The sequence below is a fragment of the Megalobrama amblycephala genome, linkage group LG22 (assembly GCF_018812025.1).
Source record: "Megalobrama amblycephala isolate DHTTF-2021 linkage group LG22, ASM1881202v1, whole genome shotgun sequence".
NCBI lineage: Eukaryota > Metazoa > Chordata > Actinopteri > Cypriniformes > Xenocyprididae > Megalobrama > Megalobrama amblycephala.
Window position 1 is genome coordinate 29,361,334 of NC_063065.1, and position 11,518 is coordinate 29,372,851.

At 37.2% G+C, this 11,518-nt stretch overlaps 1 protein-coding gene across 1 annotated transcript; it reads left to right on the plus strand.

Moving 5' to 3' along the window:
* Positions 1 to 4,220: 4,220 nt before the first annotated feature.
* Positions 4,221 to 11,191, plus strand: LOC125258500 (protocadherin-8-like). The gene is given in 4 exon segments (XM_048175466.1): positions 4,221 to 5,384; positions 5,387 to 6,936; positions 7,026 to 7,197; positions 10,530 to 11,191. Coding segments are annotated over 4 exon segments (2,913 nt in total). The 5' UTR covers positions 4,221 to 4,507; the 3' UTR covers positions 10,844 to 11,191.
* The last annotated feature ends 327 nt before the right edge of the window (positions 11,192 to 11,518 follow it).

Here is an 11,518-nt window from a genome sequence, read left to right on the forward strand (position 1 = left end):
CCCTCTTTGAACACTTTTGTCATCACACTGCTAATAAACCTGGCAAGAGGTCAAATGACTGTGGTTCATATAGACCAATTTATCACAGCTGGCTGCTCAGAGAACCATATTTCATCATACTCAGATGATATAATTATATTATCTTCCGATCTAAAACAATCTTTTCTAGCATTGCTTAATTTTATTGAAACTATTGGGGAATATCCAGGGTATAAAATTAATAATTCTAAATCTGTGTTGTTGTTTCTCCATAAAGCAAAAAAGCTTCCCACCCATTCAGACACCTTTTGCAGTTCCAGAAGGTTTGAGCCAAATCTTCATTAAAAATTAGATAAAATTAATTTATCTGTAATATTATCATGCATGATCAATTTATAAAAGCAAAACTATACCATTTATTTTACATGTTATTCCATAGCCTACGTCTGTTCCCTGATAGCGATCTCTTTGCAAAGTTTGCACAGTCATGATTGTTTCATATGTTGTTTAAAAACAAACATCTAATACTGTATAAGCAACACTGGACAACTGGATAGATTAATATTATTTCTCACTATACATGAACATGACAGAAATTTAATATTTTCCTGTATCCTTTCTCGGGTGTCTCTGTGGTATGCTGAAGATGTAAGACACTGTGATAGTGATGGATAGCTTAATACGTTGGTCATCATGAGACAACTGCTTCTGGGTAAAAATACTGGCAATAATAAGTCAAATTATTGGTAAAGAGATTTATATATACAGTGCTCAGTGTAAATGAGTACACCCCCTTTGAAAAGTAACATTTTAAACAATATCTCAATGAACACAAAAACAATTTCCAAAATGTTGACAAGACTAAGTTTAATATAACATCTGTTTAACTTTAATAATATTTAATAATATAACTTAGATTACGCATTTTTCAGTTTTACTCAAATTAGGGTGATGCAAAAATGAGTACACCCCACAACAAAAACTACTACATCTAATACTTTGTATGGCCTCCATGATTTTTAATGACAGCACCAAGTCTTCTAGGCATGGAATGAACAACATTTTGCAACATCTATCTTTTTCCATTCTTCAAGAATGAGCTCTTTTAGAGACTGGATGCTGGATGGAGAGTGATGCTCAACTTGTCTCTTCAGAATTCCCCATAGGTGTTCGATTGGGTTCAGATCAGGAGCCACTGAATCACTTTCACCCTGTTCTTCTTCAGAAATCCAACAGTGGCCTTAGATGTGTGTTTAGGATCATTGTCATGTTGGAAAAGTGCACGACGACCAAGGGCACGGAGTGATGGAAGCATCTTCTCTTTCAGTATAGAGCAGTACATCTGTGAATTCATGATGCCATCAATGAAATGCAGATCTTCAACACCAGCAGCACACATGCAGCCCCACATAAGGACACTGACTCCACCATGTTTCACTGTAGGCACCATGCATTTTTCTTTGTATTCCTTACCTTTACGACACCATACAGTTTTGAAGCCATCAGTTCCAAAAACATTTATCTTGGTCTCATCGCTCCAGAGTATAGAGTCCCAGTAGTCTTCATCTTTGTCAGCATGGGCCCTGGCAAACTCTAGGTGGGCTTTTTTTGTGCCTGGGCTTTAGGAGAGGCTTATTTCGTGGACGGCACCCACGCATGCCATTCCTCTGCAGTGTACGCCGTATTGTGTCACGGGAAATAGTCACCCAATTTGGCTTTCTACTTCTATAGATAACTGCAGTGAACTTGCATGCAGATTTTCTTCAACCCTTCTCATCAGAAGACGCTCCTGTCCACGTATTAACTTCCGTGGACGACCTGGACATCTCTGTGAGATGGTTTCAGTTCCATATTTCTTAAATTTTTGTACCACTTTTGCTATAGTATTCTGACTGAAGTAAAGCTTTGCTGATCTTCCTGTAGCCTTCACCTTTCTGGTATAAAGAAATTATTTTATTTCAGGTCTTGTGACATTTCTCTTCCATGTGGTGCCATTGCTGACAGCATGAAATTCAGATCAACTCTACGGTCACCGGTCTACTAAGTTTTCTAGAACTATAGGGTATATTATACTCCAATACACTACAGTTTACTGTAGTACAAACTAAAATATACTACAGTAATTATTACAGTTTATCAATTCACTATAGTTCATACTACAGTATGCTGTACCATTCATTAGCAAAGTGTTGCAAATACTATAATATATGCAGTGTATTATAATTTACTATAGTTAAAAAACACTATAGTATTTACTATGAATTTCTATAGTAGTTTTTCATGTGGGGCTTTACTGTAGAATGTGAACTTGTCTCAAGTTTTAAGTTTGAATCAAGTTATTTCTGTTACTTTCCCGTTTATTATTGTGAAGCATCTTTTTTTTAATTGTATAATGCGCTTTAAAAAATAAAGGTGACTTGACTTGAATTCACTATTAGGCTATTTCAGTAATTTAATTTGCACCTTGTAGCTAATCATTCTAAATATGAAATAGGCTATAACATATAAAATTAATATAATTAATATAAAATTAACCTTAGATTCAACTTTACCTTATAAGCAAACAGGACCAAGAGAAAACTATTGCCACAGTTATTTCGCATATTGCGTCTCGAGCGCAATGGTGACAGATGGATTCCAACTGTTTCTTTGTGGCTCCATTATAAGTTTTGTCCAGTGAAGGGGAAACTAGCAGAAAATCTCTTAAATAGCCGTGGCGATCTCCGTGGATCCCTAAACGCGTTTTAATAGGGGCTTAAAGCCGGCAGGGGCAATTCAATGGCCAGCTTAATTTAGTCAAAAGAGTTACGACCGTAACCGTGTCCTGTTGAGGCGACACGCATCTGGCGCTGCCTTATTGTGTTCAATCTAAACGCAGACAGGCGAACTCCTGGGACTTCATCTCCCTCCTTCTGCCATTGCAAAATAATACAGACATTGAAGTCGCATTGGGATAACCCACAAAGATATCACATGTGCAGACGAGAGGTTCACGAGCATTTGAAATAATCCTATAGAAAGCACTTTAAATACCCTGACGCTTTAAATAAATCCTATTTGAAAAGACCTTTTTTTTTAAAACCTGGTACAGAAGGCTAGATTCCAGAAGGGAAAGGGGCACAACAGCACCACTGACATGCATATTAAGCGACTAAAACCCGATTTCGCTCGTGACACATATTAAAATATATTTCTATAATGTACTAAAAGTGCTCTATTTTCGTGCACTAATTTTGTACTTAATATACTAAAAATTCTTCTTTAGTACTTCTTAAGATCATCTAAGTGTACTCAACTGTGCTATTTTGAGACATCATGAAATATGAACTAAAATGTGCATTTTATATACTATCTCTGTATTTAAAAAATGTATTTATATACCACTTATAGTACATTTGAACCCATAGTGTACTACAAGTAGTAGCTAAATATATTTTTTAAATACAGAGATAGTATATTAAAAGCACATTTTAGTTCATATTTCATGGTGTCTCAAAATAGCACAGTTGAGTACACTTAGATGTTCTTAAGATGATCTTAAGAAGTACTAAAGGAGAATTTTTAGTATATTAAGTACAAAATTAGTGCACGAAAATAGAGCACTTTAAGTATATTATAGAAGTGTACTTTTTTTTCACCTGGGAAATTTAATCACCATTATGCAATATAAGTATGAGGAATAAGACGAAAAATCACCATAAAGGTTTTATTTTTTCTTATAGATTGCCTTAGTTACAACTGCTTTTGCAATTATTAATAATTTAACTCAGAGATAATGATAATTCTCTCTCTCTCTCTCTCTCTTATGAATCAAATTGTGTAGTTGAATTGTGTTTTAAAGGGCTTATAAAAGCAAGAGTAATGCATGATTTTATTTTTATCTATGAAGAAAGTGGAAAAGTTTGAAGAAATTTGGGGTGTAGAAACTTGCTGTGTTGGTTTGATAATGATGTATTGTCTTTTGCTGAGATTATGAGATAATCTAATGAGGTGTTTGTAATGTGTTTGTAATTATTATTATTATTATTATTTTATTTTTATTTTTTTAGAATTTTGTATTTAATAAAGGAGTTATAAAATTTAAAAAATCTCTCTCTCTCTCTCTCTCTCTCTCTCTCTCTAATATCAGCTTATGCAGATGGTACTATGGTGTTCATAACAAGGCAAGAGGTTCACAAATCCACATTTAGATATAATTAAATAGAGTAAAGGGTATGCGTATTTGGCATGCTGTCCAGGAGGAGGGCTCCCAGCTTGGAATTTTGTCCCAAAACCAGAGTACTCCCCCCTTAGAAGGGATTGGTCACACTTAATCTCATTTGCATTAAGATGTCTATAAACCACCCAACCATTGCTGTTTTCTCAAGCTGCGAGTAGAGCTTGTCATACATGACAGTGTGTGCACCGAGAGACAGCATTTCTCCATCTGACTTCAGAGAAACAAAATACATGTTTACTTGACTACTGTTTACTTTTAAAAAAATTTGCCTTAATTGAAGTCACATACAGCGGGACTTCTTGGCAAGCCATGATGGGAGGGACTCCTAGCAGTCGAGTTTTGTGGCATTGGTGGACAGTGCTTCTCGTCTTTGTGTCACTGCCTTTTCTGTCTACTTTAGCAGTGGGAATGATCATGAAATATCAGACTTTTGAAGAGGACGCTTTATCCACTGTCATCGGAAACTTGGCCAAGGACATGTTTTTAAATCCCTCAGATGACTCGAAGACCAATTTCAAAATGATGAAGCAGTTCAATGCATCTTTTATTAGACTCCGAGAAAAAGATGGACAGCTAACAATTGGAGAACGAATAGACAGAGAAAAAATATGTAAGAATGCGGTCCAGTGTCTCATTGCATTCGATGTTGTGAGTCTCTCCAATGAGCAATTTCAATTAATTCATATTGAAGTGGAAGTAAAGGACATCAATGATCACGCTCCTGAGTTCCCCAGAAAGGAATCAACTTTGGAAATTTCAGAAAACGCAGCACTCGGCACTAGAATTTCTTTAGATGTTGCTATGGACGAGGACGTGGGTTCGAACTACATTCAAAGCTACAAAATATCTGTCAACAGTCACTTCACTATTGACGTGTTGAGCAGAGCCGATGGGGTTAAATATGCGGAGCTGGTGCTAATGAAAGAACTAGACAGGGAGACACAAGCCTCCTATGTTTTGGAGCTTGTTGCAACAGACGGAGGAAATCCACCAAGGTCCAGCACCACAAAAATCAACGTCAAAGTAAAAGACTTTAATGACAATAGCCCTGTGTTCAGCCAGACCAATTTTTCTGTTGATATACTTGAGGACTCGCCGGTGGGGTTTTTGCTTTTGGATTTGAACGCGGTTGATCCAGACGATGGTTTGAATGGGGAAGTTGTGTATGGGTTTGGAAATCAGGTGCCTTGGAGATCCAGCAGCGTTTCAGCATTGACCGAAAATCCGGGCAGTTGACGCTCAAGAGCCCGATTGATTTTGAGAGCAAGAAAACATATGAGTTCGATATAAAGGCATCTGACTTGGGTCCTAATCCGAGACCATCCATCTGTAAAGTTGTTGTTCAAGTGCAGGATGTGAATGACAATGCACCAGAAATCACCATTACCCCTATGACCCCAGTCACTGCGGAAATTGCATACATCACAGAGGCTGCTGCTAAAGGAAGCTTTGTGGCTCTTATCAGCACTGCAGACAGGGACTCGGGCGCAAACGGACAGATTCATTGTACCCTCTATGGACACAATAACTTCAAACTCCAGCAAGCCTATGAGGACAGTTTTATTATTGTAACGACATCTCCACTTGATAGAGAACAAATTGCGGAGTATAACTTAACGGTTGTTGCCGAAGACCTGGGATCACCTCCCTTAAGAACATCTAAGCAATATACTATAAGGCTGAGCGATGAGAATGACAATGCCCCTGTGTTTAGTAAACCTGTCTATGAAGTATCCTTGATGGAGAACAATGCACCAGGTGCATATATCACAACTGTAGTGGCCAGAGACCTCGACTTAGGACAAAACAGTGAAATCAGCTACGAGCTCCTGGACACCTACATCATAGGCTCTCCGGTGTCAACTTTTGTCTCTCTAGATCCCGCTACGGGCTCGCTCTATGCGCTCAAAAGTTTCAACTATGAGGTCCTCAAACAGCTACAGCTACGTATTCAAGCAAGTGACGGAGGCTCGCCACAACTCCAAGGCAGCGCAATAATCAATCTAAAAATAGTTGATCAGAATGATAACGCTCCCTCTATCACACAGCCTCCCCTAAATAATGGTTCTGCCGAGGTTCTACTGCCCAAAGACGCGCCTTCAGGTTACGTTGTAACCCAGATACTTGCTAGGGATGCTGACGAAGGTGTCAATGCAGAATTGTCATTCAGAATCTCAGAGGGGGCCTCGATGTTCTCCATTAATAGAGCCACCGGAGAAATTTATCTGAATCGTGAACTAAACTACAAAGATTACGAGAACTTGAGAATAACAGTAAGTGTCAGTGACAACGGGAGACCTTTACTAACTACAGTAGTCACTATCAATTTCAGCATCACTGCAGGATCTCTTCCTAGTGACCGCAGTATATTCAGGCACAGAACTGACGAAGAGACATGGGAAGGGGATCATTCAGTTATTATAATTGTGGTACTGGCGGGGAGCTGCGCACTACTACTTTTAGCAATTATTCTTATTGCAACTTCTTGTAATAAACAAAAGAAGGATAATCGAGGCGACAGCCATTCTGGAAAGGAGGACATAGTTAAGGCGGACGGAAACCACTGCGACCCACTAATTCCAATGCACAGTGACATTGTGTTTGATATTCAGCCTTCTTATTCAAACAAGCCAAACTTTTCTGGCTTTATCCAGACATGCGGCAACATTTCCTGCAGCTCTGAAGATGGTACATGTGTCTTTGATCTAGAGGACAAAAGCCACGGTGTCAAGTCAGAAGTAAGTTACAGCCTCTTGCACGTTGTGAATTCTGTATTTGATATCGTTGTCTGGTTCATATTCTAAAGTATTGTTTTTTGTTTTAATAGGATTATTCCAATCCACCTGGTTATGGTAATCCTATGAGACTGATTAAAATATGGAAAGGCACCTCAACTATATCAGCAGGAGATCCTCAATTCAGTGGAAAGGACAGTGGGAATGGAGACAGCGACTACAATGACAGTGATTCAGATATAAGTGGCGATGGACTAAGAAAAGGCAAGCATCAAAACAAAGTTCAAAAGAGTATAGCCCTAAGCATCAGTGGTGTGTAAATGTGTGTGTGTGTGTGTGTGTGTGTGTGTGTGTGTGTGTGTGAGAGAGAGAGAGAGAGAAAGACCGGGGGTGGTGGTGGTGGGGTGCCCATTCAGATTAACAACATTAAAGGGTATGAGGGGCCGTATAGGTCATAGTTATTGAAAAGCCTCTTACAAACACTAGTGAAATGAAAAACATTAATCAACCATAGTGAAATTCATTCATATGCATAACTGAAAAGCCTCTTACAAACACTAATGAAACAAAAACATTGGTAACACTTTATAATAACTGCACACTATGAAGCATTAGTTAAGCATTAGTTAATAGTTAATTCATCACTTATAAAGCATTAATAGACATTAGTAAGTAGTTTATAAATACAGCTATAATTGCTTTATTCTTGATTTATAAGCATATCTATAATGTGTTTAATAATTGTATTTTCATACTTTATTAATAATCAATTTATCATTTCTAAATTAAGTATTACATTATTTACAAACCAGTTATTTAGGAGTTGTCAGTAGTTCATTTAGGAAGTGTAAGTAAATGATTAATAAACTATTTAAACATTCATTTATACATCTTATTATTTAGACACATAGTAATAGTTACTTAGTGTGTTAGTAAATGTTTTATTAACACATATTCCTACTGCAATTCATGATTAATTCAGGTAGTTATAAAACATTTAGAAGTTGTCAGTTAACTATTTTTGTGAGCTCATCTAAAGTGAGGACTATTTATGCTTTGTAAAGCTTTTATAAATGAGATTTAAAGGTTCAGTGATCTTCTGCACTGCTGTTCTCTAATGTTTTAAAGTTAGTACCGAGGTAGTTTTGACACTAGGAATATGTTAATAAAGCATTTATTAACACACTCAGTAAATATTAAGATGAAGATAATAAGATGCATAAATGTACATTTAAATATTTTATTAATCATTTACTTACACTTCCTAAATGATCTTATGAACCACTGACAACTCCTAAATTACTGGTTTGTGAATAATGTAATACATAATTTAGAAATGATAAATTGATCATTAATAAAGTATGAAAATACAATTATTAAACTCATTATAGATATGCTTATAAATCAAGAACAAAGCATTTATAGCTGTATTTATAAATGGCTTACTAATGTCTATTAATGTTTTATAAATTATGAATTGACTATTTACTAATGCTTAACTAATGCTTCATAGCGTGAGTTATTCTAAAGTGTTACCAAAACACGGATCAACCTTAGTGAAATGTATTCATATGTATAACTGAAAAAAGCCTCTAACAACACTACTGAAAACATTGATCAGCCTCAGTGAAATTCATTGATACGCACTACTAAAAAAGACTTACAAACACTAGTGAAAACATTGATTTATTAATACGCATTACTGAAATGAGAGCTGATTTCAGTAGATGATGAGAGCTGATTTCACTTGAAAAGGAAGCTGTGGTTGCACTTCCGTTTAATTTGGCGCGTCTCAAGCTCTTTTAGGCAGTGGCGGATAGTTGTAACAGTTGTAGCCTATGGGAAGCCATTCACACCGAAAGTGGGACGAAACAGCGCGCTGTAGAGCTCGTGCCGCGCTGTCTGTTCGGTGGCGCTACGAGCTATTAAACACGTTTTCCCTGCGATTTCGAGTCGGTCGAGCTCTGTAAAGCCCAAAGTATACTTCAGCCGTCCGCGTTCGTGCACCGCCCGTCATCCGGAGGGCCCACGGACGTCCGCACACCCCGTCCACTTGCAGCTCAAATTTTGAGACCGCATGGACAGTGCGCATGCAACAGCACATGCACAAGTAGGACAGACGAGTCCACTAGGTGGCAATACACATAGTACTGAGCACAGTGAGCAGTCGTCAAAGAAGAGTGTGGAAAAAGCAATTTAAAAACAAGATGAGTAAACTTAGAAGCATATCCTTCTCCATTGTTTTTGATTCTTGCTCTCTTGGTGTATTTTCTGAACTATGTTTCAATGGTGGATGCAATGTTTTTCTTTTCCAATCCTGCCCAGCGAATGTCCCGTTGATGACACGATGTCTGGTAGAGTATAGAAAAAAAATTGTACTGCGCATGTGTCGAACTCGGTATCCGCGCTTATTCATCGACGTCACTTTCCCGCCGAAAGCGCGCTCCCTCAGCTGGACTGAGTGGCAAAAGAACCTGCTGCGTGACTGGATTTAATAGGGGAAACTGCGAAAATGCGAGTAAAACTAACGAATTACATGTGTTCCTTACAACTTGTCAAATAAACCTAATCCATGGATATTGACATGCAGCCAGGAGTCATGTTTCCTGACATTTATATGTGCCTAATTTCGACACTGGGGAAATACATAAAGCAAATCTGCCTGTGAATATTTTATATAACTACAATATAGGTAGATTTAAATCCGCGTAATCACTTATATCGTCATATTGTCCAGCCCTAAAACATATATAGTTTTATCGTAGCCTATAGTTTTTGTCAGTGTTTATTTAAAAACACCCAATTATGCAGAATATAAGATGGAAAATATTTAATTGATGAGTTGTCAACTTAATACATAACAATACAATATATACGGTATGATTTTACCTGAACATCTAACAATTTGACACAAATTGATAACTGCAAATCCATGTTTCTTTGCTGGAGTCAGCTGTTTCTGTGAATTGCAGTGATCCATTTGCTTCTTTTTTCTGTTGCTTTCTGCAGTTTTTAAATATATACCTCAGGTTTTGTGTCAAAGCTATTTGTACAGTCAATCACAAAGCTCTTTTCCGTTTTGGATGAGTTTTGTGCGTTTTTCGCGACATTCACGCTGAAAACCAAGGCTGCCGCTCAGTCTTTGTGCCACTCAGTGGGCGTAACCGCAGTCATAACGGTTGACGGTGACGTCACGTGCATACCCTCTATACTTTGAAGGATACGCGGACACGACTGTGCGCGAGTCCACTTTCAGTGTGAATGGCTTCCCATAGTTTGGCTTCATTAATCAATGTTTTACTTTTCACTAGTGTTTATAGGAGTCTTTTGAGGTAGATGTTGCCATATATAAGAATTTAGATGTTTATTGCACAGCAAAAAAGCATCTTTGAAAATAATATCAAGTCTTAAAGACAGCAAATAACCTACATCAGAAATGTGGTATTATTGAGAGCCAATAGAATTACTGCCTATTTTAATATCAGCTGACATATTTGAGTGGTCTAGTAAGCATAAAACCTCTAAGTTGTCATAATGTCTGATTTCATTGACTAAAAAGCTTATACTTACTGATAATCTTCTTTTTGTTTATCAAGGTCTATGGGCATGCACAAGCGAGTGCAAGATTTTGGGCCATTCAGATGACTGCTGGTGTCCAACTGCTGCCACGACAAACAGCAATTTAGCACATTCCTATAGGTCATGTTCACTTCAACGAGACAATCTCAGGAGGGAAAACTACCACCAAGCCCACATTCCAAAAACAGACGGACTGCAGAATGTCTGTGAGAAAGTAATGCACAGTGAATATGACTATATAACTATAGTAAATTCACCTCAACAAGTCAGAGGACATGACATCCCAGTGTATTCACCAACAGCAACACACTGTTCCACACATGAAGTGTAAAGTTAACAAAACCTGCATTACTGACAGCTGTTTAGAGACAGTTTATTTATTGTGTGGGCATGTGCGAAAGTGTGCTGTTCTTATGAAGATTTTTTACACAGTCAGCTGACCTTATAGAGAATATTTTGAGTCATTTTGGAAAAGCTGAGTATATTTTTTATAATGCCACTGATAATTAAACAAAAGATTACTAAAATTATATTGCCTACTTGATTTTAAAAGCATGTTGACATATTTTTTTATAATTCAAAATGGCCATTGTTAATGAAGTAAACATTTCTCTGAATTCAGAATGTGTATGTTATATATTTATTTGTATATTATGTTTGAAATGTTAAGAAAATAAACTGTAAAACATGTTTGAGTTGCATTTGGTGAAATGTCTCATTTTATTTATTAATTTGGCTTGAATTTACAGAAGGGAATTACATTTTAAGGGATGAAAAATATTTAAAATGTGCATTAGCTGTAAATGTGTCTTTTACTTATTAGTGTACATTTACTTATTACAGTTACATAAAAAGACATTGATAGATTGCGCCAAAATGTTAGTTTGGATGGATCTCCATGTCAGAAATCTTAGATTCAACACAGAAAGCTGAATCCCTGCCAGAAGATGTGCCTTCTACCAGCCTGAGAGTTTAACTGAGAAAGCCAGAGCAGAAGGAGACAAAG